The sequence below is a fragment of the Oryctolagus cuniculus genome, chromosome 1 (assembly GCF_964237555.1).
Source record: "Oryctolagus cuniculus chromosome 1, mOryCun1.1, whole genome shotgun sequence".
NCBI lineage: Eukaryota > Metazoa > Chordata > Mammalia > Lagomorpha > Leporidae > Oryctolagus > Oryctolagus cuniculus.
Window position 1 is genome coordinate 11643102 of NC_091432.1, and position 27472 is coordinate 11670573.

Consider the following 27472-nt stretch of genomic DNA (forward strand, 5'->3'; position numbering starts at 1 on the left):
TATCTATTAGGAATCTTAAGTTGTAATCTTTATTTTTAAAGTTAATTACTAAATTTATAAATGGTCTATTATCTATATAGTTGCATTTAAAAAAAGATTTATTTTTTATTTGAAAGGCAGAGTTACAGAGAGGCAGAGGGAGAGAGGGAGAGAGGGAGAAAGGGAGAGAGAGAGAGAGAGAAAGAGTCTTCCATCCGCTGACTCACTCCCCAAATGGCCACAACAGCCAAGAGCCAGGAGCCTCCTCCAGGTCTCCCACGTGGGTGCAGGGGCCCAACTTGGGCCATCATTCACTGCTCCCCAGGTCACAGCAGAGAGCTGGATATGAAGAGGAGCAGCCAGGTCTCAAACCGGTGCCCATATGGGATGCTGGCACTACAGGCTGTGGCTTTACCTGCTACACCACAGCGCCAGCCCTGATACTTACAGCTTTTGCAAGACTTGGTTTATTCTAGCTTTCATTTTTTTCTTGAGCCAGCGCCGCGGCTCACTAGGCTAATCCTCCGCCTTGCGGCGCCGGCACAACGGGTTCTAGTCCCGGTCAGGGTGCCGGATTCTGTCCTGGTTGCCCCTCTTCCAGGCCAGCTCTCTGCTGTGGCCAGGGAGTGCAGTGGAGGATGGCCCAAGTGCTTGGGCCCTGCACCCCATGGGAGACCAGGAGGGGGCACCTGGCTCCTGCCATCGGATCAGCGCGGTGCGCCGGCTGCAGCGCGCTGGCCGCAGCGGCCATTGGAGGGTGAACCAACGGCAAAGGAAGACCTTTCTCTCTCTCTCTCACTATCCACTCTGCCTGTCAAAAAAAAAAAAAAGAATCATTTTTTCTTTCTTACCAGTCCTGCCTTGCGGCATTTTCTCCATTCATTTATTCAACTAAAACTTGCAGAGTGTCTGCTGCTATCCCAAGCAGGGGGCATTTACTGCAAATCAGCCGGGGCGGTGTTAGACACGTGTTTGCACTGCTCGGCCAGGGGGATGCTAAGCCAGTGACTGAGCAAGTGGGGTGTGACCTGCAGACAGGACAAGGTGACAGGATGCTGCGAGCCCCGTGGACAACTACGTAGACAGTGATCAGAGAAGGTTCCTGTGAAGAGGGGGCATTTCAGCTGAACCCTAAACACTGAGAAGGCAGCAGCCATGCGGAGATCCGGGGGAGGGGTTCTGGGAGAGCACACGGCCCTGAAGCAGGAAGGAGCTCAGTGGCGAGGGGGACACTTGCCCAGTGGGCTGGACTGCGGGACCTTGGGCTGAGATGAGGTCAGAGGAGGGTGGGGGCCAGATGTCGCTGGGCGTAGAGGTCAGGGTGAGGGCAGGCTCTAAATCTCAGCCGCTCAGAGGGCCCTGAGTGGAGCCGTGCTAGGACCCAGCAGTGATTTGGTCTGAGGTCTGCGTCCCTCGCAATCTCAACTCACTTGTGGGTCCTCTGCTGTGCCACAGGCTTCTTGAAGGTGCCCTCACTTCCTTCCTTGGGGTCGCACTTGCACAATCCCAGCTGCATTGCGAGAGCTTGCCCCGTCACTCAGGAGCCGGAGTAGGGGTTTCCTCTAGCTCAGCCTGGTTCAGTTACCAAGAACCAGCCGTCCCCGCCCCTGCCGCTGCCCCACGCTCCGCTGGTCTCAGTCTGCACATCTGCCAAGTGGGCCGGTGCCACCGTTTGGCACATCTGACCTTTGCAAGCCGACAGTCTAGCCGTGGATTCTGATTGGGAGAGGATTAAGCCCGAGTGGGATCCTGGAGAGAAATGAAAGTGAAAGGAAAGATTCCCACAGGCTCCAGGGAGGCTGGCAGAGGTGGGAAGGGAGGTAGCAGACAGAGGAGGAAGGGAGGTTTTTAGAAAGCTGGGCAGGCAGGAGCCCTGTGACCCCGGCTTTCACTTCTCCTCACTAAACACCATGTGACTTAGCGGGCCACGGGGGCCAGGGAAAGGGGAAGCCAAGGGGAGCCCAGAGTTTCGCAAGAAACACAGAGAGAGGGAGAGAAGCTGAGCCGGGGGACCGAGGGAGGGGCAGATCAGAGAAGGGAGTGGCAGGGGCTAGCAGGCAGTCGGGGCTTAGGGACAGCAGGGCCACTGGGCCCTTGCCCTCCTAGGTGTCACCAGGAGAGGGGGAAAACAGCTGAGAAAGGGGGACCATCCAGGAGAGAGGGGGAGGGGCAGAGAAGGGCAGGGAGGAAGGGTGGGCAGCGGGAAAGGGGGAGGGGGAGGAAGGGTCAAGGGCCCGGCGCAGCAGAGAGAGGAAGGGAAAGGGGACAGGGAGCAAGGGGTAAGGGGGACGCGGAGAGAAGACTTGGAGGTGGGAGGAGGGGCGAGCTGGGAGCTGAGGATGATGGAGGAGTAGAGTGAGAGAGCGACCGAGCGCAGGGAAGGAAAGAGCGAGGGGTCGGGGTGACCGGGGTGATCGGGGGCAGCAAGGGGGGCCCGCCAGTTTGGGGGAGGGGGAGAGGAGGGGACCCGGAAGTCGGGGGTAGAGCAGAGCTTCGGGGGCGGGCTCCGGGCGGCCCACCATGCCCGGGCCGCGCGCCCCGGAGGAGCGGCGGCCGCTGCTGGCTCGCGGAGCGCCGGGCCCCCGACGGGGGCGGCGGGCAGCGGGAGCGGCGGTGCTGCTGGTGCAGATGCTGGAGCGCGCGGCCTTCTTCGGCGTCGCCGCCAACCTCGTGCTCTACCTCAACAGCAAGAACTTCAACTGGGCCGGCGAGCAGGCGTCCCGCGCTGCGCTCGTCTTCCTGGGCGCCTCCTACCTGCTGGCGCCAGTGGGCGGCTGGCTGGCCGACGTGTACCTGGGGCGCCACGGCGCCGTGGCGCTCAGCCTGGTGGTCTATCTGATCGCCTCGGGCCTGCTGCCCGCCACCGCCTTCCCCGATGGCCGCCGTTCCTTCTGCGGCGAGATGCCCGCGCCCGAGCTGCGGCCCGCCTGCCCCTCGGCCGGGTGCAGCCGCACCTCGCCCAGCCCGTACTGCGCGCCCACCCTCTACGCGGGGCTGCTGCTCCTCGCGCTGGCGGCCAGCTCAGTCAGGAGCAACCTCACCTCCTTCGGAGCCGACCAGGTGAGTGGCGGGAGGGCCTGCCGGGATGATGGGAGGCCCAGGGGCTGTGAATGGAAAGCAATGGACAGAACATTGAAACCCAGGAGTCAGGAGGCTCTGGCCCCAAGCCTGACCTTGAACAAACCGCTTCCCCTCTTTGCACCCAGTTTCCTTATTTGAAAGAAGATGAGGTGCTAGCCCAACCCAGACTAGTGAGAAAGCCACAGTTGGATGCCTTTGGTCTGTGTGCAAGCCCCATGCTAAGCACTTCAAGTGTTTTAACTACCCAAGAGGTGGGTAGTATTATGGCCGTTTTACAGATAAGGACACTGAAATTTCGTGACCTCCATCATCTTGTCCAAGATGGCAAAAAGAGCAGGTCAAACAGCCTGCTAAGAGCAACAGGGTCGTAGGTCCCGCCAGAACCCCACCTCTCTGTAGCATAGGGATGGGTTGGGGTAGGACCAGCCAGTTCCTGCTCACCAGGTTGTCAGGGAGACTTGTTGAAACCCAGCTCTGCCCATCGGGGTCCCAGGGCCCTTGGGAAAGTGTCCTCACCTCTGAACTTTTCCATTTTCCTTGGCCAGAGCATGGCACACATGAGAAATGCAGTAAATATTTGCTAAAAGAATGAGTGAATGCCTACCAACATGGTTATATGTTGATAGCTCTTCCCAGTGGGATATTAGACAATAATTAAAACTAATGTGGAATATTATTGAAGCAATCACAGATGGTGTGGATGAGCAAAAACAGGAGGCAGAATGGCACGCACAGTATGAGCACAGCCATGGCAAGAGAGCAGGCGCCAGCCAAAGGGGGAACTGGGAAAAGATGCCTTTTCATGAAAAAGGATCTTGTTTATCTGAAAGGGGGGGAGACAGAGAGAAAGAGCTAGTCTTCCATCTCTTGGTTCACTCCCCAAATGGTTGCAACTGCCAGGCTGAGCCAGGCTGAAGCCAGGAGCCAGGAACTCCAACTGGGTCTCCCATGTAGGTGGCAGCGGCCCCCAAGTACTAGGGTCATCTTGCACTGCTTTTCCCAGGTGCATTAACAGGAAGCTGGGTGGCAGCAGAACAGCTGGGACTTGAATATGGGATGTGGGTATCACAAGTGGCTGCTTAACCCACCACACCACAAAGCTGGCTCCAGGGAAAAGCTTTCTAGCAGTAGTATGACCAGGTCACTGGACGAATTGCACTTTGCCCCTAACTGTCTCTGTTTTTCTTTAATTGGACATATTACACTCACAATTTTTGTTCATGTATTTATGTATGCAAATATTTAATGACATAGAGAGAGCTCCCATTAGCTGGATCACTCTCCAAATGCCTGCAGCAGCTGGGGTAGCCAAAGCCGGGAGCTGGGTGCTCGATCCAGGTCTCCCATGTGGGTAGCAGGAACTAGTTATTTGAGCCGTCACCACTACCTCCCAAGGTCTGCACTGACAGAAAGCTGGAGTCAGGAAGTGGAGCTGGGAATCAAACCCAGGCACTTTGATGTGGGATGTGGGCATCCCACCAGCAGCACATCTGCTAGGCCAAATGGCCATCCTGGGTTTGTATTTTGAAGAACCATTTCATCCAGCTGGCATCCATGGTCCAGCACCAAGCGGTGTCCAGTGTCCTTGCCAAGGAGTCACTGATCCAGCCTGGTTTCATTCCTCTGAGGATGGCGGTCTGTGTGCTGCCAGGCCAGCCCTGGCTGTTTCTCACCCACCAACGATGACATTTTTCCAGACTGGGAGTTCCTCAATATTTTCCAATAGACATCTCCCATCTTTCCTTAATTCTCGTCTTTCATTGACATCCCACTACCCTTCCCCCTGGGTGGTGCCCTTAACCTGTGCCCTTGACCTCATTGATCAGGAAGAGTGTCAACCATCCAGTGTCCCCCATCTCTCCCTCCTCCTGGTGGCAGAACTGGAAGCCAGGGCTCTGAGCAGAGCCTATCATAGCATTAATAGAACCCCAAGATTCTTCCATTGATTGAGATAATGGACTTTGGGCAGAGAAAAACTGAGTTCACAAGCTGCCTTAGAAGGTCGGGAACCTGACCCCTACACATTGTGGAAACATTGTTAATTTAGGCAGGGATAGACATCGCTGGATTTGAGTTCCTTAAAAATGGCTTGACTGCAGTGTAGAAAGGAGATGAGCCAACAGGAGTGGGGGCACCAGCACAGAGAGGAGGGTGCTGCAGATTCAGGGGAGGGACAGTCAGTTAGCGGATAGGGTGTGAGGGGCTGGCACCATCTGGTAGACTGCTGTACCCAGGAGCCGTGTGTTTAACATACTTGCTGATTTCAGAAAGGGCCATCCATCATTCTGAACAAAGTGTGTCTGCTCATTCTGGAAGAACTCATTTATGTCCTGCATGGGCTACCTGTCCTCCCCCTCGGCTTTACAACTGTCATATTCATTTACTTCCAATTAATAAATGGAAGGGGCTTCTCATAGTGGGACTCCTTCGATTTTCTGCTTGAAAGTCTAGAGCAAGGACTTGCGGTATGTCAGCATGCCCCCCGTCTCCCATCACCAAGAGGAATCCTCAGAGTCTCCAAGGCAAAGCAATTTTAAGCACATCCATATGGATTGTAGTTTTACATTTGGCAAAGGGGGCGAAGTATGTATCTCTCTCATCAACGCAACTGCAGAAAAGAAAGCTTGATAAAACCTTCTTAGCTAGTGGGAATATGTGCTCTGTGTGGGGGATGGTAATGAGTGCTGATATTTGGGGAGTTATTGGAAGGGGGGTCAGTTTAACAATGTGCAGAACTGTTTATCTAGAGAAATGACTCTGAGTCTCCACTGCTTTGTAGAAATACAGATGCCCGGGCCGTACCCCAGTCTGCTGAGTTGGAAACTGTGACCAGGGTCATGGGGAGGGGGACAGCCAGTGCAGCTGGCCCACACCAGTAGACCAGAAGGGGGCCTGGGGCCTGATTGTTGCAGACTGATCCAAATCCTGGGTAAAGATTTTCTCCCCATTTGTCCTTGCTAGGGGGCTTCAAAGAGGCATTTTTTTTTTCACCAGGCCAGACTTGCTCTCAGGCAGTGTCCAAAGCCACCTCTGTGTCCCCTGATTATGCCAACCTTATCTGACTGGGCATATAGCAGAGGGCGGCAAGTTGGGAGAAGGGATGGGCCACCGTACAATGCAATGTTTGCATCTCCAAACTGCAGAGAAAATTCTCAATGAGACTTGTAACTGTTCTTTCAGTAATATGCATACCTCATATTTAATAGTGTGGAACACAACTGAGATCTTTATTGGCTTTTTTCCTGGCTATAAAAGTAATGTAGAGTGCAGGTTGCTCAGTCAAAGACAAAGGAATAAATCAACCAGAAATGAACAGAGTGGCATCAGAGACATCTGTTGTGCACGCCACTTGGTGACAATAAAAAAAGCAATGTGTGTCATGAGCATGCAAAAACAGCTGTGCCCAAATGTCCTGCTCATTAACAAGTGACTCCCAAGGGAAGGGTTTGCTCACTCATTCAACAGTTTATTGAGCGTCTACTTAGTGATCGGAGACTAGGAAAATGCCAGAATGCCCATCCACTGACCCCAGAAGTGTCTCTCTGGGAGGGAGGGGTGCAGGACAGAGAGTTCCCCTGGACGTGCATCGCCCTCACTCTCAACCCTATCTGGCTGGCAGGTGATGGATCTCGGCCGTGATGCCACTCGCCGCTTCTTCAACTGGTTTTATTGGAGCATCAACCTGGGTGCTGTGCTGTCACTGCTGGTAGTGGCCTTTGTCCAGCAGAATATCAGCTTCCTGCTGGGCTACAGCATCCCCGTGGCCTGTGTGGGCCTGGCCTTCTTCATCTTCCTCTTTGCCACGCCTGTCTTCATCACCAAGCCCCCCACAGGCAGCCAAGTGTCCTCCATGCTTAAGCTGGCGCTCCAGAACTGCTGTCCTCGGCTGTGGCAACGACATGCTGCCAGGCAAGGAGTGGGTTCTGGGTGAAGGGGGACCCCAGGCCTGGAGAAGCACTGTACTTCCTCTTGGGAGGGTTGGTCCAGACGGCAGACACTGTGGTCAGCCCCAGTGGACAGCCCTTCATGATCAACTGAGGATAACAGTGGAAGTCAAGGTGGTGCCGGTGTTGGTGTCATTGCTGGTGACTCTCTAGCTGTAATAACTGTGAGAATGGTCATGGTCTTTTTTTAAAAAAATATTTATTTATTTTAAAGGCAGAGTTAAAGAGAGGCAGAGATATATAGAGAGAGGTTGGTCTTCCATCTTCTGGTTCACTCTCCAGATGGCCACAACAGCTGGAGCTGTGCCAATCTGAAGCCAGGAGCCAGTAGCTTCTTCCAGGTCTCCCACGTGAGTGTAGGGGCCCAAACACTCAGGCCATCTTCCACTGCCGTCCCAGGCCAAGCAGAGAGCTGGACAGAAGTGGAGCAGCTGGGACTCAAACCAATGCCCATATGGGACGCCAGCACTGCAAGCAGTGGCAGTGACTTTACCTACTGTGCCAGGGTGCTGGCCCCATGGTCATGATCTTGACAGTGATGGTGGTGATATTGATGGGATGATGGTGTTGGTGTCTGTGATAAAGGCAAACACTAGTAATGGGAATGGCAATGGCAATGATGGAGATGATGGGACCAACAAAGGTCACTGAGATATAACACAATTCTACACTCCCTGTTATTAAGCATAACAGAGTCTTAAGAAATCAGCCAACATTGCTCTGCCCACCATAGGCTGATGTCCAAGAGGGAGGTTCTTAATGGCCTTGCCTATGTGCAGTAGGTTCTTTCTGCCTTCTCCTTCCTTATTTAATTGACTATTAAAGCTAAACACATTTGTCTGCAGACCTTGTAGCTGGTTAGTACTAACAACAGGATCTAGATGGAAAAGGTGTGGAACATGCTTCCCCCAACCTGACATATTGCTGGAGAACTGGTGAGGAGTCACCAGGTACCAAGTAGTCTGGTTACTTTAATTATATACTGCTGCCTAACAAACCACACCCAAACTGACTGGCTTTGGCAACCTTTTGATCCCCTCTCATGGTTCTGTGTGTGACTGGGCTCAGCGGAGCAGTTCTGCTATTCATTATGTCACTGCCATCACTTGAGGGCTTGGAAGGTCTAGAACATCCACGTTGGCTCACACATGGCTGGAGTTGGTGTAATCCCAACTGGGAGGGTCAGCCTGAGCTCCTTGGTGCCCCTTCATGTGGCCTCGTCTTGTGGCTTGAGCTTCTCTCAGCATGGTGTTCGTGTAGCAAGAGGTGGGGGCATTCCAAGAAGGACTGTCCCAGAGGGAAGCCACAGGTCTTCTTAAGTGAGTGGCTTGGAAGTCCCAGAGCACCATGCTGCCTCCTTCTCTTGGTCAAAGCAATCACAGGGCCGTTCAGGAATCGGTGGCAGGAGAAAAGAAATGTACTGGTTGGTGGAGAAATGACATTACATCCTGGGCGGGGAGGAGTTGACGGTGGCTCTCTTTGGAGATGATCATAATGTTGCTTCTTCTGAAATCTCAGAGGATAATGCAAGGCTCTTGGGCAACAAGGGATCAGAGACCCCTCAGAATGAAGGGCAAAGGGCAAAGGGTAAAGGTTATAGCAGTGGTTGACCTATCCTGCCTCGTAATGATGTTTCCTCTACCCCTGCTTCTCCACTGCTGACCTCCTTGTCACAGAGGAGGAGGCTCTGATGTCGACTGTTGAGGAAGACAGACTTGGACGACGGCAAGAGGGAGAGTTCGGGCATATCAGATCTGTGATAGCTTCTCCTTGTGTCGGGCCTGGGATGGAACTCCCCTGGTTCTGTGGGAAGCTGATGCCATGAGTCCAAAAAAATCCCTTAAGACTGCTTGCCACAATCCCTGGTCTTACTTCCCCCAGGACTCAATGGGGCCACAGCTCTAGAGTGGAATAGGTCTCCATCAGCCTCCTTTGCTACCAAAGAAAGAGGGGATAATGATCCTACCGACAGTGGTGGTGCCAACAGTGAAAATGTGTGATGGGGCAGTGATGGAAACCCCTGGAGAGGATGATGGTTGCTCTCTGAAGGTGATGAAAGTAAGGGTGCTGGCCTTGCTGGTGGTGGTGATGGTGACATTAGCATTGGAGATGAGGTGAGGAGGGCAGCGATGGTGGCTGTGATTAATGGTGACAGTGGAAGTAGGAATAACTGAAAAGACGGTGGTGGAGGTGAAAACGGTGGCCCTGGTGGTGGGAATGATGATGATGGTGGCTGCTATTTTATTTGCTGTCGCTGTGGCCTCACAGAAACTCCCAAAGCACCCACCTGGTGCCTGACCGGAGGTTTCCCCAGCCTGGTCCCTCCCACGAAGAGGACATTGCCAACTTCCAGGTGCTGGTGAAGATCTTGCCGGTCTTGGTGACCTTGGTGCCCTACTGGATGGTGTACTTCCAGGTAAGCACCCTGCCTGTCTCTCCCCCTCTCGCGGAGGAACGACACTGGACCCTGCGCTGTTCTCTTTGCCCGGCCCTTCCCGGGTTTGCTGCCGGTCCCTCACTCGCGGAGGAACGACGCCGTCCTGGGTTAGCTGCCAGCCCCCCCCCCCCCCGTGGAGGGGCGGCACCCCCGCTGCTTTCCCCGCTTCCGCGGAGGAGTGGCACACCGCCGGCCGGCTCTCTCGAGGGCTGCTCAGATGTTCCTCAGATGTTCCTGGTGCACGTTGTCTCTCTCCTCCTTTATAGTCCTCTTCCACCAAGCCATGCTCTGCTGCCCACACGCCGAGCACGCTGCTCTCCTCCAATCAGGAGCAGGGTCAGCTCCTGCCACTTGTTAGTCAAATTGGCGAGGCAGCTGCGTAGAAGTTGTTTGCTCTCTCTCAGTGCCATATTGTGGGAGATCAGATGCATAGAATTAGTCCTAGTTCCAGTAATTTAGTCTAGTCTTTTTTTTTTTTTTTTTTTTTTTTTTTTTTTTATAGGCAGAGTGGACAGTGAGAGAGACAGAGAGAGAAAGGTCTTCCTTTTTGCCGTTGGTTCACCCTCCAATGGCCGCCGCTGCAGCCGGCGCACCGCACTGATCCGATGGCAGGAGCCAGGATCCAGGTGCTTTTCCTGGTCTCCCATGGGGTGCAGGGCCCAAGCACCTGGGCCATCCTCCACTGCACTCCCTGGCCATAGCAGAGAGCTGGCCTGGAAGAGGGGCAACCGGGACAGAATCCGGCGCCCCGACCGGGACTAGAACCCGGTGTGCCGGCGCCGCAAGGTGGAGGATTAGCCTATTGAGCCACGGCGCCGGCTAATTTAGTCTAGTCTTAGTTGCTCCCCACACCTGCCCTTTTGCCTTGGGGGCACCTGGCTCCCCAAACCCTGAATGGGTCTCAATTCTCACCATAGAAGCTCAGGGCATGCAGGAAGAGGAGGAGCAAAGGGAATTGCTGCTATGTTCCAGCTGATGTGGGACCTGCCACACACCATCCCTTTATAGTCCCCTGGGTGGTAGAGCAGGAGGAATTCTGGAGAGAGGCCTGAGGCCCAGCTCCTTGAATAAGTCATCCCACCTGTCTGGGCCTCAGTTTCCTTATGTGTCCACAGCGTACAGACTCTCCAACTTGGCAGCTGAGGCTGAAAGGGCGTGTTAGTTGCCCAAGGCCCCACAGCAGGTCAGAGGCAAGCCCAGTACACTGGGCACTTTGCAACCATGGTTCCCCAGCCTGGCTGTGCCTCAGAATCAGCAGACTACAAGTCAGAATTGCTGGGGCAGTCTCTAGTTTAATAAACTTCTCTGGTTTGAGAGCTCCCTCCCACCCCCCATACCACTTCTCAAAGGAAAAGTTACTGCAGTATGTGTGTGTGTGTGTTGGGGGGGGGGGTGTTTGGTGGGGGTGGGAAGAGAAAGTCACGGTCACTCCCTCCATAGGCCCATTGGCTGGAGCTGCCAGCTTGCCACCTTCTTAGGGGTGGCACAGAAGGTGTCCGTGATGGGACAGGTACATGGGGACTATGGGTGCCCCCATGGTCAATTCTGTCATGCTGGTTGTAGGAATATTGACATCCCACTATCCAGTTGCTAAATGCTCTGAGTGGCCCAAGTGTTCTCCCCTAGGCTGGCCCCTCCTGTGGGAGTGTTCCAGACCTCTCTGTTATGTAGTCACTACAAGGGCGATGACTGGTATGGCAGGGGGCCCCCAGGCCCTGGTCTCGCAGCCAAGTCAAGAGCCATGCTGGGGTGGCAGTGCCTGTTTGGCTCCTGGCTGTGTCAACCTGTGGGACTCAGCCTGGCTTCAGGGTCAGCTGAGAACTCCCTGTGGGTGTAGCCGCGTCATTCCCGTCCCTGGTTCAGAACTGTTTATCCACGCCTACTCCAGAGACACATAGGGGTCAGTCTTGCTGGGCCCGGGCTCTGGGATGACGCAGCAGCTGACAGCAGAGTGAAGGCCACACCCTGCCTGGCCGGGTGGAGGGTGGTGGGTGGGAAGGTGGCTGTCGCCCAAAGCTTGGAGAGGGGACAGCTGCCCAGCTGCCCTGTGCTCCTGGGAGCTGGGAGCCCCTGGGGCTGGAGACAAGGCGGCCAGCTCCATGCCGGTTCTGTTCCATCCTCACCTCCCTCTGTCCTGGCAGATGCAGTCCACATACGTCCTGCAAGGTCTTCACCTCCACATCCCGAACATTTTCCCGTCCAGCCCCACCAACAGCTCCACGGCTCTGAGAGCCCAGGACAGCAGCTACAGGGTGAGAGACCAAGTGTGCGTTCAGCCCTGGGTTCATGACAGGCTATGGGCGTCCTCTTTTCTCCACTTCCTGCCTCCTGCTGCAGGGTGACCTCAGCTACAGGAAAAGCACGTGGAGGCAGGCCCACATGTGCTACAGCGAGATACCCTGCTCCGCAACCCCCAAGAACTCGGGCCAGCATCACTCTCCTACAGTGCTGCCCTGAAGCAGGCCCCACTGCCCACTGCACACCCTCACGTCCGCCTTCAACTCCACCTGTTCCCTCTTCCCTTGAGGCCCTTGACTACCTACAGCCTTACTTTTCACAAGAACTTTCTAAAGCCAGTTCCTTGGTGTTCTTCAGCGATGGCAGATAAATGACATAGTTGCCATTAAACGCCCCGTCCTTGCCAGTGGCAGACATCATTAATCAATCAAGCCATTTTTTTGCATGCTGAGCCTTGTAAGTGTTCCAAGCAGCTACTACCAGTTGACAAAAGTTAGAATTCGAGATCCTGCCTGATCTGGTCCCGCCCCCCTGGTTATGCAGCTGAGGAGGGTAGTCCCAGAGAGGGGAATGGGCTGGCCCTGGGCCACTGAGGGTCAGTCTGAAGTGGAGGGCCCCTGACTGCAGCCCAGAGCCCCTTCCCCTCTGCTAGCCCTCCCCTCTTGGCTCCCTCCTGCCCAGATCCCGGAAGCCTGGCTCCTTCTGGCCAACGTGGTGGTGGTGTTGATTCTGGTCCCTCTGAAGGACCACCTGATCGACCCCTTACTGCTGCGGTGCAAGCTGCTTCCCTCGTCTCTGCAGAAGATGGCACTGGGGATGTTCTTTGGTTTTACCTCTGTCATCGTGGCAGGTGTGTGCAGGATGCGGGGCGGGGGGTGGGGAGCGGGGGCGGCTCTGCTCCAGGCTGATGTCTCTGCCCCTGCACCAGTGAGGTCAGTCCCGGCTTCCCCAGGGGACATGGGCTGCCCTGCTCCAGAAAGCTCCCCAGAGAGGCCAGCCTCCTTTCTTTTGACAGACAGGGAAAAATGCTGGCAGGGGTAGGGGCACATCTTTCCCCCAGTGGGCTGTAAGCCCCTTGAAGGCAGGGATTTCTGTCTTTCTTGGTCACTACAGTAAGTAGCAGGCCCTCAACAAATGTGTGGAATGAATTTTCCAAAGAAGACAAGTAGCCACTTAGTGGTAACTGAGGACTTTTTCTTTCTTTTTAAAGATTTAATCATTTATTGACTTGAGAGGTAGAGTTACAGAGAGAGAAAAGAGGGAGAGAGGTCTTGCATCTGTTGGTTCACTCCCCCAAATGGCCACAACTGCTGGGGCTGGGTCAGGCTGAAGCCAGGAGCCAGGAGCCTCCTCCGAGTCTCCCACGTGGGTGCAGAGACCCAAGAACTTGAGCCATTCTCCGCTGCTTTCCCATGTACATTCAGCAGGGAGCTGAATGGGAAGTGGAGCAGCTGGGACTTGAACCGGTGCCCAGGTGGGATACCGGCACTGCAGACAGTGGTTTAACCCACTGCGCCACAGTGTGAGCTCTGGGGCTTTTTGTTTTTAAAATGTCCTCCCTTCTTTCATTTCAAAAGGATTTGAGGTCATTTGTAAGGCAAAAGGGCTCCGCTCACTAAGTCTCATGTTTTTCACTTAGTGACTTTAGGATCCCAAGGGAGTTCAGCCTCACAGGAGGCGAGGTGAGGATTAAAGGAAGTGAGTGAGGTCTGTAAGGCACCCGGAATATGCCCAGAGCCAGAAATGAAAGCTCAATAAACACCATTGTCCTAAAGTGTGAAAACCAAGCGAGATGCTTTTTCAGCTGTGTGTTTCACCCTATTTCATCCTTACAAGAATCCTGGGGGCCGGCACCCTGGATCACTAGGCTAATCCTCTGCCTGTAGCACCGGCACTCCGGGTTCTGTCCCGGTTGCTCCTCTTCCAGTCCAGCTCTCTGCTGTGGCCCGGGAAGGCAGTGGAGGATGGCCCAGGTCCTTGGGCCCTGCACCCGCATGGGAGACCAGGAGGAAGCACCTGGCTCCTGGCTTCGGATCAGCGCAGCGCGCTGGCTGTGGCAGCCATCTGGGGGGTGAACCAACGGAAGGAAGACCTTTCCCTCTGTCTCTCTAACTCTGCCTGTCAAAAAAAAAAAATCCTGGGACTTTGTTTCCCGCTTCTTGCATAAGGGAATTGGGTCTCAGAGAAGTGCAGTGATTTGTCCAAGGTCACACAGCTTAGCCGGTGGCTGGGGCAGGACTGCAGCCCAAGTCCTCTAACTCCACGCTGAAGGTTCATTCTGTTCCACTGGGAGTTCAACTATCTCCTGAGCAACGGAGACAAGGAGATAAAACGGCTAAACTTGGCTGCCAGGTTAGAGGCACCTCACCGTCAGTGAGGCCATGAAAGGAACCGGCGGGGAAGCCAAACATGCGGCGCCTCAAACCCAGTCCCATCTGCTTATCAGTTCTGCGGCTCTGGCCTGTTTCACTTTCTTCAGTTCCAAGCGTGCACACTAAGCGCTTAGCACATAACAGACCCTCAATGAACAAGAGTCATTGATGAGACTTTTTCTTACTGAGCTCAAAACCTAACTCTGAGCTTCCTAACAGCCAGGGCAAAAAGGGAGGGGTTGGCACTGAAATCCTGACCCGCGGTCCGCCTAGGCTGGTATTCTTTTCTTTGCCTGCTCTTCAGTCCATCATTGGCTACTTAATAATGCCCATCACAAAGCAAGCTGTGCCATGGGCTAAGCTGCCTGGGATGGGCCCGGCTCAAATTCTCCCCACCCCCCACTCGCTCCTGAGCAGGATGCCTGGAGAGAGAGCGCTTGAACTACATCCACCACAACGAGACAGTGTCCCAGCTGATCGGAAAGGACCTCTACTACGCAGCACCACTGTCCATCTGGTGGCAGATCCCGCAGTACCTGCTCATCGGGATCAGTGAGATCTTTGCCAGCATCCCAGGTACCCTGGATCCCCGCCCCCGCCCTTGCGATCATCAGGGACAGAGTCTGGTGAGGCCTTCACCCAGGCCACAGCTGGGTTTCAGGGGAGGCGAATTCAGCAGGTGGCAGGAAGGACCTTTGGGGCAGAGGGGTCAGCATAAGCCAAGCCCCAGGCCTCAGGATGGGGGAAGGGAGGGTGGAGGCGTGGAGGGGGGGCTAGACCTGGAAGTTGGGGTTTCTCCTGAGGGCAACGGTGCTCCCTACCCATACTGCTCAAGGAGTTTGGCAGGGGAAAGATGGACCCATCTGGCTGTGCCAAGAGGGCAGGAGGAGCAGCATTCGCTGGGACCACGCAGGAAGCCCCCGGGGGGCTGGGCACATTTAGAAGAGATGGAAGAGGCTGAATGCAAAAGATTTGGGGGATGAGGCTGAAGGTGGGCGGAAGGGGCCTGGAGAGTGGGAGTGAGGGTGGTGCAGGCCTGGAGGAGCTGTCGCTGAAATGGGGAGCCCAGGAGCAATCAGGGAGGGGACACAGAGCTCTGGGGCCAGGTGTGCAGCATCCAGAAAGGTGTCTGGAGAAAGAAGCAGGCGGGGGGTGGGGTGGGGGGCATGGCCGTGGCTACCCAGACTGTCATCCAGGGAAGCTGGAGTGGAAGCGTCCGGGGCCGGGGGCCTGATCTGCTCCTCCAGCGGCCCCTCCTCCTCGTTCCCCACAGGCTTGGAGTTTGCCTACTCGGAGGCCCCACGCTCCATGCAGGGCGCCATCATGGGCATCTTCTTCTGCCTGTCAGGGGTGGGCTCCCTGCTGGGCTCCAGCCTGGTGGCACTGCTGTCCTTGCCCGGGGGCTGGATGCACTGCCCCGAGGACTTTGGTGAGTGTGGGGGTCTCCCCAGGAGCGGGACACGGTGGAAGGGAGGCTTGGAGCGGAGGTGGGCAGCTGCTACCTGCTTTGACCATGGGCAGAGTGAAGTGGTGGGCTGGACCCTTGAGGAGAAGAGATGCTGGCCCAAGCTCAGCCAGTTGCCCACAGCATGGCCTCTCTTCCTTGGGTCTCAGTTTCCCCAGTGGCCCTCCGAGAGGTTCCTTCCTGCTGCTGGAACTCTGCCCCTCTGGCTGGAGGATCATCTTGCACGAGGCATTTGTGTGTTTTGAATCTGGGATGCACAGCTTCCTGATGGGGGATTGCACACACCTCGGGGGACCCTTGGGAGCTGGAGAGAGCCACCCAGTGTCCTCAGACCCCACCCCTGACCCGTGCCGATCCCCTTCCCCAGGGAACATCAACAACTGCCGGATGGACCTCTACTTCTTCCTGCTGGCCGCCATCCAGGCCGTCACAGCGCTCCTGTTCATCTGGATCGCTGGCCGCTATGAGAGGGCGGCTCAGGGCCCAGCCTCCCAGAGTGGCTCCAGCAGGGACAGGGGCTGAACCCGCCGCCCTCCCTCCTCCCTCCCCTCCGCGTGTCTCTCCTGGATGCAGACAGCAGCAGGCCCGGCTGTGGTTTCCCTCTCGGTTTATTCTGTACCCAACATTAGCATGAAATGGTTTCCATAAATAAGGGGTCTGAGCCCTTCCTCACAATCTGGTCCATGACAAGGGGCAGGGCAGAGGGGACCGGGCAGGGGACTTGGATCAACAAGCACCAGAGAAGGAGCAGGAGGAGCAGCCAGGGCCTTGACGGGACCCCTGTCCCTGCTGCCCCGGCTGGCGGCCGACCTCGCTGGACCTCGCAGGCTGGGCAGGGTCAGGAGCTGCCCCGGATCCTCTCCATGTAGTTCCGAAGCTCCTCTGGGTCCTTCAGCCCCATGTCCTCACACACCCAGCGGATGTCCTCCTCGCCCGCCACCAGGATGGACTGCACAGCAGGGGCCCCGACGGGCTCCTCGGGCAGCTGGGCTGGGGGCACTGGTGCAAACGTCACAAACTCCACGCGCTTCCGCCGCCCCCCAGCCTCCTTGCGGGCCAGGGTGCTGGAGGAGTTGGCAGTGCCCCCGGGAGGGCCTGGGGCTGGGGTTGGGGCCTCCCCTCCTCCCCCGCTCTCACAGGGGCAGCTCCCCTCCGCCTTGGACGGGCCAGGGGGCCGCCGGTCCAGCTGGCGGCTCAGCTCCTCCTGGTCAGTGCCCAGCCAGACCCAGTTGTGGGGCTGGGGGGAGGCGGGGTCGGTGGCGTTGTCGGGGGGCTCTTTGCGCTGATAGCGCAGCACGAAGACAATGCCATTGACGAGGAAGATGAGGATGGCCAGGCAGAAAATTCCCAGCAGGGCGTACATGCCCAGCTCTAGGTCTGTGACGCGCTGAGGCGCAGGGACCATCTCTTCCTCTTCCTCCTCTTCCCCCTCCTCCTCCTCCCTGGCCCCCTCTTCTGCCCGTTCAAACTTGCCCCTCACATCCATACTGCCCCCTGCACTGCCTGCTGCCCGCCGCTCACTACCTATGCTGGGCTTTGTGGCTGGTGGGCCCTGGATGGGGCCAGATGGGAGAGCTGGGGCCGGAGTGGGGGCAGGGGGCAGCCCCAGCCAGGCAGTGCCAGAGGCCAGGGGCACACGGTGGCGGCCCCGCCGACAGGGCTCGGGCGGGTGTAGAGCCACGTGCAGGGGCAGCCCCTCGGCGCCTGCCCCACTCACCACCACCCCGAGCCGGGCGCCCTGCTCCTCGGCTGGCAGGATGGCACTGGGCTCCTCAGCTGAGACGGACAGTCCCAGGTCCCGGCGGTCGTAGAGCTCGGCAGGGGCCAGTGTGTGGTCGGAGAAGGCCAGCCACAGGGAGAGGGCCACCTCCTGCAGGGCACACGGACACAAGCAGAGACACGCGAGGGCACGCACGCATGCACACAGACCACTCCCACAGAGACAGGCCACACGGAGGAGGAGATCAGAGAGAAAACAGAGACACAGGCAGGTGGACAAAACACAGGGAGAGAGGGGACGTGCGTCAATCACCTGTCTGCCACTTAGCCCTGGAGTCTGAGTCATCAGGAGGGGCCTCAGTAAGAGCCAACTAGTCAACCTCCCACTGCCACACTCCAGCCAGCCACTGCTTGATCACCTCCAGCCACAGAGAGCTCACTACCTCTCAGGGAAGTCAGTCCTCATTCTGAATGCCCCCAGGTTAGGGGTCAAGGTCCCAGGCCCCTTCCTCCCATCCCCTTCGGCCATCGTCCCCCAGCTGGAGGTGTTGACCTCATCCCCCTGACCCTCCAGCTGTCACCTGCTTTGGGGCGGGAAAGGCTGACTGTGCCCAGCACGTGGCTGTGACTTCCCCAGGATGGGCAGTGCCCCGGCTCAGGGCCAGCGAGATGCCCATCACCGGCTGCACCCGTAGCTCCAGCACCGAGACCTTGTCATCTGTCACAGCCAGTGCCTGCTCCCCCAGGATGGAGTCAGACAGCGGGGAGCGCACCTGAGGGTGTGAGAAGGAGCTGGAAGTGGGGGGGCTCCTATACACACAGCCCCCCACCCAAAGGCATTCAGTTTCTGTCCCCACAGCTTGCCCTCCTCCACCCACCCTCTGCACCCCGACTCTATGATCCAGACACACCTGGATCCCAACCTCACACCTGGGGGGGAACGTTCCCTCCTCCCTCCAGATGGCCCTGAGATACCCACAGCCCAGCTCCTCCTACCTAGCATTCTCACCTAGTCCCCAGCCCCACTGTGCTCACAGCTCCTCTCCCCAGGGACACCCTGGCCTCTCCCACTCACGCAGGAACCCTTTGGAGGCCACCCACACCCTTCTCAGCAGTGGGGTCTGGGCAGGGTATGCTCTCCAACGCCCCCTGCTGGCTCACCTCGATGGAGGTGACACCGGGTTCCCGGCCAACCAGGATGCGGCCGCCCTCCAGTGCGGCGACACGTGGGTCCTGCACGCGGGCGTGCGGCGCCACGAGGTGGGACACGTCCAGCAGCCAGTCCGGGCCGAGCAGGTACGTGAGGTGGCGGCCGCCGTCCAGCGGGTGGGCCGCGAAGGGGGCAAGGAAGCGCACGCTGGCACGCTGGTACTGCAGGCGGCAGCTGCGGGCGCGCCTCTCTGCCTCCTCCGTGGCCACCGCGGCCTCGGGCTCCGGATCCCTACAGAGGGGTGGCCGGGGCCAGGGCGTCACCTCCACCCCGTCCCCTAGAATCTTCAAGAGGATATAGCAGTGAAGATAATGGACAGAAACCTCAAGGGACTTCCATTCTCGGGGGAGGAGCCAGAGACACTGTGTGGTGACTGCAGGCCACCAGGGACAGCTTGGAGGGGCCATTCTCAAAGTGGCTGGAGGTTGGACGGTGCAGAGGGGCAGGAACACCTGGGCAGGTGTTCTTCAGACCTCAGCTGGGTCGCCTGGCTGGGTCACCGGGGCCCTCTCAGTCCCATGGCTTCCGCAAGCCTCCACTCACCCTTCAGCCGGGCCGGGCACCCTCCAGCCGCGGACCTGCTCCAGGGTGGTGTCGCTGAGCTCTATGCGCAGGGGCAGCAGCGGGGCCCACACCGTCAGCTGCAGCGAGGCCCGGAGCCGGCGCCACCAGAAGTCCACCCGCACGCCCCGCGCTCCCCGGCTCTCTGTGCCAGCCACAAATACAGCATCGCAGGCCTCAGACACCTGTGGGAGAGTGGAGCGCAGGTGTGGGCAAAGCTATGACTCAGGTGTGAGCTTTAAGATGGACCGCGGGTTGGGGGCAGGTTAAGCCACAGCTTGGGCTGCCTGCATGCCACATCCCAGTGCCTGGATCAGTTTCTGGCTCCTCTGCTTCTAATCAGCAGCAGGTGGTGGCTCAAGTACTTGGATCCCTGCCACCCTGTGGGAGACCCGGATGGAGTTCCAGGCTCCTAGCTTACAGCCTGGCCCAGTCCTGGCTGTCGTGAGCATTTGGGGGTGAACCAGCAGGTGGAAGATTCTCTCTCTCTCTCTCCATTTTAAATAGATGAAAATAAATAAACAAAAAAGGGCTATAGCTGAAATTCAGTTATTTCTCTGTAATGCTCAATGTGGTAACCTCGCCAATTACTCCAGCTGCCCTCGGTTGAAGATTTTCACCATACATGCAAGATCTACCCGCTCTGGAGGAACTGGGCCACTTTTTTGTTCACCTAGGGCTCATCTGGGAAAGCTGGCTGTTGGCACGTGCCAGCCTCTGACACTGGTGCTGGGGCCCTTTGACAACCAGCTAGGTAGGCAGAGGTGGGAGAGGCAGGACAGACCTCCCCACACAAGAGCCCTCAGGCAGAACACAGGAGTGGGAGCCAAGTGCTGCCACAATTGGGGAAAGACACCTTCTCCATGCAGGTGGCCAGGATTCGTGTAAGTGCGGGCTCTGTGCCTCCCCACTTAGATCTTCAACAGGGAGAAAGCTGTGCCACTCCCCCTCCCCATTCTAACCTCACAGGTCATTATGAGGCTCCAATAATGACAGTAATTTTCACCGTCATGTAATTATGATATTATTATCTTAACAGCAGCAGCTGCTGTGGTCTCACCTCCTGCTCTCTGCTGGATCCTGGCTTAGATGCTTGTCATTCTTCCAACAACCCAAAGACATATCCCTCTTTCACATTTAGCATGCCTAGGCTCAGGGAAGTTAGAGACCTGCCCGTGATCACACAACTAGCTGGGGGACAAAGATGGGCTTCAAACTAGAACTTGCTGACCCCAAGGGAGATGCTGTTAACTCCCCTAGCTCAGCTCATTTGCCAAGGCAGGGGCCTGAGGCGGGGCTTCCACGACCCCCACTTGACTGCGATGGAGAGGTGGTTGGGGCGCAAGCTGAAGCTGTGGTCTCGCCCTCTCCCCTAAGCTTTCTGGTCTCCAGAAGCTGTTTCTCCTGGGCCCGGATAGGGCAGGAGGAAAGAGCTATAGCTGAAATTCAGTTTCAGCCCACGCACCGAGGGTGCATGGCTGTGCACTCGCAAACACGTGCTCACACGCGCTGGGCACCTGCCACTCACCTGCAAGACCTGTGTGTTGGCAGACTCGCAGCCGATGTGCTCCGTCACCTCCACCAGGGCACCCCCGGCTTCCACGGTGACGAGGCGCACAGGGACACGCCGGGGCACCCCAGTCAGCACTGCCGTGTTCACCAGCTCCTCAGCCTGGGGTGGAGGGGCAGGAGAAACTCAGCCCCAAGCCCCCCAGCTCACAGAGCTCCCTGGGAGTTGGCCCCCAGCCTGCCAGAGACAGAGGCTCCTTACCTTGGCCAGTGGGACAAGGGCTCTGATGTCCCGCTCCGAAACCAGGACTTCCCACACCATTTTGTCCTTCTCTGCCTCGGGGGCCTGGCCCGGGTACTCCAGCTGCCACGTGACAGGGCGAGTGACCGCCACGCCCCCACCAGTGCCATTCTCCACCACAAATTCTACCCACAGGAACTCGGACAGTTCAAGGGGACTGCTGGCCAGAAGAGAGAGGAACTGAGTGCTTGCAGCTGCCAGACACTGTGCTAAGCACTTCCTGGAATCATGAGGTAGGCACTATGATCATCCCCATTTTATAGACGACAAAACTGAGGCCCAGAGGATGGGGAACTCTCCTATGGTCACAAGTAGAAAATGACAGGGTGATTATCTAAAGTCAGGCATCCTGGCTCCAGAGTCCAAGCCCTTATCCACTGGTGACCCTCTCTGATCCATGCAGTCACTCAGCCACCTCCAGGGGCTCTTGCTGGCTCCCCTGTCTGGCTGGTCCCCTCCCCTCAGACCTCTGCTTTCCACAAGCCATGGGGGTGGCATAAAGCACCTGGTGTCACTTTCCACCAAGGAGGGAAATTCACTCCCAAGTCCCAGGACTGGGCACTTGACCCTCTGAATAGGAACCCATGGAGTGCCTTTTGATTAAGCACCTACTATGTGGCAGGAGCTGCCCTGGGTGCTTGATGTGCAGCATCTGACTTCATTTGCACAAACCGGATGTGATGCATCATTGTCCCCATTTTGCAAGTGAGGGAGCTGAATGCTGGGGGTCAGGCATGGTGTCTGGCTTGCCCAGGGTTATTCATCAGAAAAGTGTCAGAATCATGGGGGGTTGTGACATCCACGACCCTGACCCAGGCACAAGGCATGACTAAGAAGAGTTTGTAAATGTTAAGAACCCACTAACGGCCCAGAGGAAGTAGCTCATTAGGTTGGGGGGTGGGGTGGAGGTAGCAGCTGTGTGGCAGGAACTGGGTGGCTAGGATAGGCTGCCATCACCTACAAGACTCACAGGCACTTGTACCTGGCATGTGGTGGGATCTGCACAAATGGTGGCTGAATGAATGAATGAATGAATGCTACACCTGCTTTATTCAGCTTCCTTAGAAGAGCTTGTTCTTGTGCTTCGCATGGGGATATGGATACAGTGTGCATGGCCACCTGCCGCCCCTGCCCACTAGTGCTACAGAACCAGCTGTCCCTCCTCTGCCCCCAGGGCCAGGGAACTGCCCACCTGGAGTCTGGCCCGGTGGGCTCCACGCGGTGGCAGGTGATCAGGGTGGTGTGGTGCTTAGAGCCCTTGAAACGGTCCAGCTTGGCAGTCCAGAGGGTGGGCTGGGCTGGGCGGGCAGCTGTCACATGCAGCCCCTTCTTCACCTTGATCCTGGGGAGAGGTGACAGGTCCAGTTTGTCAAGGGGGGTGCTGAACTGTGGGATAGATCCGTGGCTGTGGTCCGAGCCCCTCCTGGCTATCCTTCAACACAGGAGGACCCTGCCTCAATGCCATTCATACTGATAGATCTTCTCCATCCAGCGACAACTTCTGACTCCCCACTGCCCACAAGGTCAACTCTAAGCTGGCATTCAAGGCCCTCCGGGTTCTGGTCCAACCTCACCTTGGGCTGTGACATCTGTCCATTTGCCACACCAAAACTCTGCCTGCCCCACCTACACGGAGTATAGACACTCAGAATGGGGACCCAGGGCTGGACATGAGGTAAGTGTCCAGGAAAGATCTGCTTCATGAGTATGCCAGTGAGTAGAGGAGGGCACGAGAGACAGGGAGACCCCCAGAGACAGGACCCCCACAAACCCACATACAGGAAGGGCAAATCACATTGCAAATCCTGGTCATTTGGACCAGGAAGATGGGAGGTGGGGGAGTGTGCACACGGCATGAGGGCCTCCCTAGCGGGCAGGCAGGGGCTCTGTCCACAGGCTGGGCAAATGTGGCAAGGGTGGCAAGCGGGGAGGACCTGCAGATGAATGACAGGGAGAAACATCCCTCTAGGGGGCATGAGAGCAAGATACTGCATCTTCCCTTTTCCAAGCCTTTTCCTTTGCTGCTACCCTTGCTTGGAGCCCAGCAGCGGCCCTAGAGAATGAGCAGCCCTATTGGACACAGGAGTCTTATGGAGGTGCCAGAGAGAGGGGAGGCTTCCCACATCAGGGTCTGGTGGATGCCTGTGTTGCAGAGGTCAAGGACTCCAGCGAGGCTGCCAAGAAGAGGAGGTGCCCGCTTGGTCCTGCTGCAGAAGTTCCCAGCCCTCCCCATGCCCCAGGGCCCGGTGCTCACCGCAGGGCCAGGAGGCTGGCTGTGAAGTTGTGCCGAAGCAGGACGGTGGCCCTGAAGAGCTGGTTGGGCCGCACTGGCACATCAGGCACCCGCAGAGTCACTGCTTCATCCAGAGGTACCTCCTGGTACTGTGGGGGGTCTGCTGCCTGCAGCTCCACGCCGCCCACTGGGAGAGCCTGCTCCCGGGTGTCCTCCTCCCCACCAGGACCACAGCCCCCAGGGCCCTCGCTGGCTGGCTCCAGTGTGTAGGCCAGCTCGGCCCGCGTGGTGGAGCCCTGGGAGAACCAGTGCGAGGGGAGCTCCAACTCCACCACGCAGGCGCCCAGGGATGGCTGCAAAGACACAGTGCCCGGGGTTGGTACAGAGTGGAGCGGGAGAATTCCAGGAATCTCAGCACAAGCAGGACCGAAACATACACCAGGTGACACAGCAAGCCAGCTCAATGCCTCACCCTAACCCTGCTAGAACCCAGGACCGGCCTAGCAAGAACTCAGGCTTCTTGGAGTCCTAGAGCCCAAGAAACACTTCTCTCCTGTGGCTTGCTGTGCTGGGCTCCAAGAGAGTGGGGAGAGCAATTGTAGAAGTAATACTAACAATAAAGCAAACTCTTGTGGAGTGATTCCCCGGCTATAAACTGTTCTTACATTCATCTCTTTCACTCCTTATTCCAACACCGTTATTGGAGCGTTATTGGGCCATTTTGCAGATGAGGAAGCTGAGTCTCAGAGATTACTTTCCTTGCCCAAAATCACACAGGTGGGCTTTCCCAGGACTGAAAGCAGGTGGAGCAGGAATGCAGTCAGGTGGCCCAGCACCCCCGGAGTTCCCAGGAGTGGGGTGCCTGCTCCTCTCCATCCCCGAAATTGCCCTCAGCAGCAGGGCCAGCCCACTTACCTGGAAGCGGCAGGCTCGGTGGGCAGTGCCTGCCGCGTGTGTGGCATGCAGCCGGGCACAGGGCAGGCTGCCAGGCCCCGGCGGCCAATCCTGCCCTCTGAGGTGGAACAGGACCCGCGCACAGGGCTGCGCTGGAGTCACGGCCGCTTCCACTGAAATGGCCCGCACGTCCCACGGAACTGGCCGTTGATGAGGTTCAGTGACCCGAGGAGGGACCACCTGGAGGGAGAGTGAGGCGTGACCAAGCAGCAGGAGACAGGAGTGAGATCTGGGAAACCGGGATGCCGCTTCCAACCCCAGGTGGGCAGGAGAGAACCCCTATGGGTGCCAGCTTCCCCTTCTGGGAAGTGGGAGCACAGGTGACCCTGGGAGCCCCTCCCCCTTTTACCTGCTGAGTGGCAAACGGCGGGTAGGAGGCCCGGAGAAGTGGCTGGGCCCTGGGCCAGGGCTGTAGGAGCAGAAAGGTCTCAGATCGGGAGCCCAGAGAGGAGTTGGCAGGTGGGTAGCGGCCCAGCTGCTGCACACGGAAGTGCTCAGGGGCGTCCAGGAGCTCCAGGGCTGCTGGCAGGTACACTGGGTCTGGGGGGTCCTGGTCACAGCCCACTGAGGGGGATAAGGGGTAGAGACAGGGTGACAGTTCCAGAGCTGGCAGGGGCTGCACTGAGCTTCGTCCTGGGGCACAGTGACGGTGGACAGCGGAGGAAAAGGACCGTGTGTCCCAAGCCCCCAGGATGTGGTGGTGGTGGGAGGTGACACTCGCGTTTCACAGGTGATGTAACTGAAGATCGCAGAGCCTCATGTGGCTAGCATGTGACACAGTCAGGGTTTGGATCTGAGTCCAGGACTGGATACAAGCTTCCGAGCCACTGCTTCTGCCATCCACAGGCCTGGGCCTCCTCCCTCCAGCAGAGCCTTCTCGGCGTCTGCTCCTCCCCATTCCTGCCCCCTTCCCACCTGTCTCTGGTTCTCTCCCTGGGGCAGGGTCTATGCAGGAAAAGATGGCGAGGAAGTGGGCTTCGTAGAAGCAGACACCCTTTCTCTGCACCTGGGTCCCCGATCTGACTTGGCTGGGCATCCTCTCTTCCTCCCCCCATGGCATCACCATAGCAACCCACCCCTTCTTCCCTGCCCTGACTGGGTAGTGGAGTCCAGGAGTGGGATGGGAGGGGTACAGGAGAGGTCTGCAAAGTCACTTGCCTGTCCTGGGTTTGGGGTGGGAATTGCCAGTCCCAGGAGGGAGTCAAAATAGTCCCTCCCCAGAGGAACAGCTGGCTGCACTGGTCAGTACTAACCATTAGCCCTAATCATAAAAACAGGCCTTTTTTGAACACTAACTGTAGGCAGGTACTATTTGAAACATTTCACATGTGTTGGCTCTTCTCTTTTTCCTATTAACTCAGTGAACCAGGTTCCACTTCTGTTAATCCCTCTGAGGCTGTCAGACAGGGTAGCTGCTGTGAGCATGGAGGCTGGGAGCCAGGAATTAACCACTAGACTACCCTGCCTCTCCCTCCACCACCTCTCTCTCCACCCTGCAGGCTTCACCCCTCTACTGCGCCTCCCTCCTCCTTCAAGTCCAAGAGTGAATGCTGCCTCCTCCAGGAAGCCCCTCTTGGTGATGCACTTCCCCAGTCCCCTGGGTCTTTGTCCTCCAGGAAGCCCCTTCTGGTGATGCACCACCCCCCACCACCCCAGTCCCCTGGGTCCTTGCCACTCAGGTTGCCGCCTCTGGATTTATTATCTCCCTGTCTATCAACTAGGGGCCTCAGCTTACTCATCCCGGAATTCCTCAGGCTGGACCTGAGTTTAAGTCCTAGCTCTGGCCACTCATTGCCACCTGGGAGCCTGTCTCCTCACCTGTAGGACAGGCCCCTGGAGACCCTGTGGCAGGGAGGGCTCTGCACAGGCTGCCTGGAGGAGAGAATACCGCAGTTGCCTAATGGATGTGCCCAGGCGCTCCTCCTCTTTATGGCAGGGGTTATCAGGGCTCCCGTCGGGTCCCCGGGGTGGAGAGCAGGTGGCTGAAAGCAACCCCAGAGCCGGCCCCACAGCTGGACTGCGGGTGGGATGGGAACTGGGTTTCAATCTCCTCCCTGGCTCTCCCCCAAGGAGTCTGCTTCTGAGATGCTCCCTCTGCCCCGTCCCTGTAGAGCCTAACAAGTGAGTGACTCCTGCTCCCTGGGGTAGCCCCTGGCCTCCCGTCCTCCTACTCCATTGCCTCTATAATTACCAGAGGCTCTGCAGCGTGACTCCCACGGACTCCCATCACCCAGAGCTCAGCTCCGGCGGATGGGGGAAGGACGGCAGAGCACGTCTCACAAGCCCCCCTGTTCCTTAGCATCATTCCCTTTGCTCCCACCCATGCCACCCCCAGGGCCGACCCTCACCCCCAGGCACAGGGGAGGTGCTGTGTCCCCTTCCCCCAGTGACAGGAACCCCCGCCAGGTCTGAGGAAGGCAAGAATGAGGCCGTCCCTGGAGACTCCAAGGTCGGAGAGCTCTTGGGGCAGGGGGCGGGGGCTGCCTCTCTTGCAAGTCCCCGGCACAGGGACTGCGTTCCATTCCCGAGGAGGGTGGGCTAGCGAGGGCAGGAGGGATGGGGCCACGGAAGCGCAGTCCTGCACACCACAGACGAGCGGGCAGTGGAGACGCTGGCGCGCCCGGGACAGGGGACGCGCCGCTGGGTGCCCCGGCTGGAGCGGGCGCTCGCGGAAGGTGCGGGGACCGGAGGAAAGCCCCTGAGCCAAGCTGGCCTCCGTCAGGAGTTGTCGGGGTGTGCAAAGTGAAGGAAGCCATAGAGGCAAGCGGCCCGGGTCAAGTTACCGGGGTCGGACCTCGACAGCCCTCGGGGTACGCTGCGAGGTGACTTCGCGCTCGGTTCAGCCAGAGACCCCGCAGGCGCCCGGCTCCCGGACAGCACTCCCGCCCGGCCTCGGCCCGGGCCCGGCCGCCCCTCGCCCCGCCCCCCTCCTCCCCTCCCGCTGACCTCTCCGAACGTCCAGGGCCAGGGCCACCAGGAGGCAGAGCCAGGGACCGTAGGGCCCCCGGGGGGCCGCTGCTGCGCGCCCCGCCATCGCGGTGCACATCCTTCCCACGGAAGGCGGGGACTGGGCGGGCGGCTCAGGTGGCCGCGGTCCTGCCCGGCATCTCTCACGCCCGCTCCGCGCGGGCCCTGCGCGGCCAGCTGGGTCCCTGCCGCCGCCCGCCCGCGCGCCCGCCCCGCGGCTGCAGTTCCCAGACAATGGAGCGGGAGCTGTGTGGAGGGAGGGAGCGCCGCGCAGCACATGGGCTGCCCCCTCCGCCCCGCCGGGTCCTAGTGCCCTGCGGATCCCAAACCCCAGAGCGCCACCTGGTCCGAGGTCGGGAAGAAAGCCGCTCTTCCCAGGGGACGGACTCGCCTCAGCCAGGAGGGACACGGGGTGCTCCTGCTGCGGGGGCTCCCTCTCGGAAGCTCTCGACCACGGAGGGAAAGCCGCTTCCTCCGCCTCACTGCCGCTCCACAAGCAGCT

At 58.1% G+C, this 27472-nt stretch overlaps 2 protein-coding genes across 3 annotated transcripts; one reads left to right on the forward strand and one right to left on the reverse strand.

Annotated features, from left to right (window-relative positions):
* The first annotated feature begins 1747 nt into the window (after nt 1-1747).
* Nucleotides 1748-16191, forward strand: SLC15A3 (solute carrier family 15 member 3). The gene is made up of 8 exons (XM_002709017.5): nt 1748-3039; nt 6680-6969; nt 9273-9420; nt 11583-11693; nt 12361-12529; nt 14469-14627; nt 15325-15480; nt 15884-16191. Exons 1-8 carry the CDS (start codon nt 2500-2502, stop codon nt 16036-16038), a joined length of 1728 nt encoding a protein of 575 aa, XP_002709063.1. The 5' UTR covers nt 1748-2499; the 3' UTR covers nt 16039-16191.
* On the reverse strand, nt 16107-27217 carry TMEM132A (transmembrane protein 132A). Of its 2 annotated transcripts, none has more exons than XM_051854739.2 (11): nt 26950-27217; nt 24353-24567; nt 23965-24183; nt 23071-23402; nt 22009-22158; nt 20778-20973; nt 20535-20678; nt 18989-19191; nt 18397-18676; nt 17817-18008; nt 16107-17386 (listed from the first exon to the last, which is right to left on the reverse strand). In XM_051854739.2, the coding sequence occupies exons 1-11, from the start codon at nt 27047-27049 to the stop codon at nt 16355-16357; spliced, it is 3063 nt and encodes a 1020-aa protein (XP_051710699.2). In that variant the 5' UTR covers nt 27050-27217; the 3' UTR covers nt 16107-16354. The 2 variants fall into 2 exon arrangements, with proteins under 2 accessions (XP_051710699.2, XP_002709237.3); XM_002709191.5 differs by having other exon boundaries at nt 20778-20976.
* Nucleotides 27218-27472: the final 255 nt, after the last annotated feature.

Excerpts from the sequence above, each read along its gene's own strand:
- TMEM132A (XM_002709191.5), bottom strand. The coding sequence starts at position 27,049 with ATGTGCACCGCGATGGCGGGGCGCGCAGCAGCGGCCCCCCGGGGGCCC. Across the intron at positions 22,159-23,070 it reads GCCAGCCTCCTGGCCCTGCG|GATCAAGGTGAAGAAGGGGC; the intron begins GTGAGCACCGGG and ends ACCTCTCCCCAG. Across the intron at positions 17,387-17,816 it reads CCTTTCCCGCCCCAAAGCAG|GAGGTGGCCCTCTCCCTGTG; the intron begins GTGACAGCTGGA and ends TGTGCCCTGCAG.
- SLC15A3 (XM_002709017.5), top strand. The coding sequence starts at position 2,500 with ATGCCCGGGCCGCGCGCCCCGGAGGAGCGGCGGCCGCTGCTGGCTCGC. Across the intron at positions 3,040-6,679 it reads CCTCCTTCGGAGCCGACCAG|GTGATGGATCTCGGCCGTGA; the intron begins GTGAGTGGCGGG and ends TCTGGCTGGCAG. Across the intron at positions 14,628-15,324 it reads GATCTTTGCCAGCATCCCAG|GCTTGGAGTTTGCCTACTCG; the intron begins GTACCCTGGATC and ends CGTTCCCCACAG.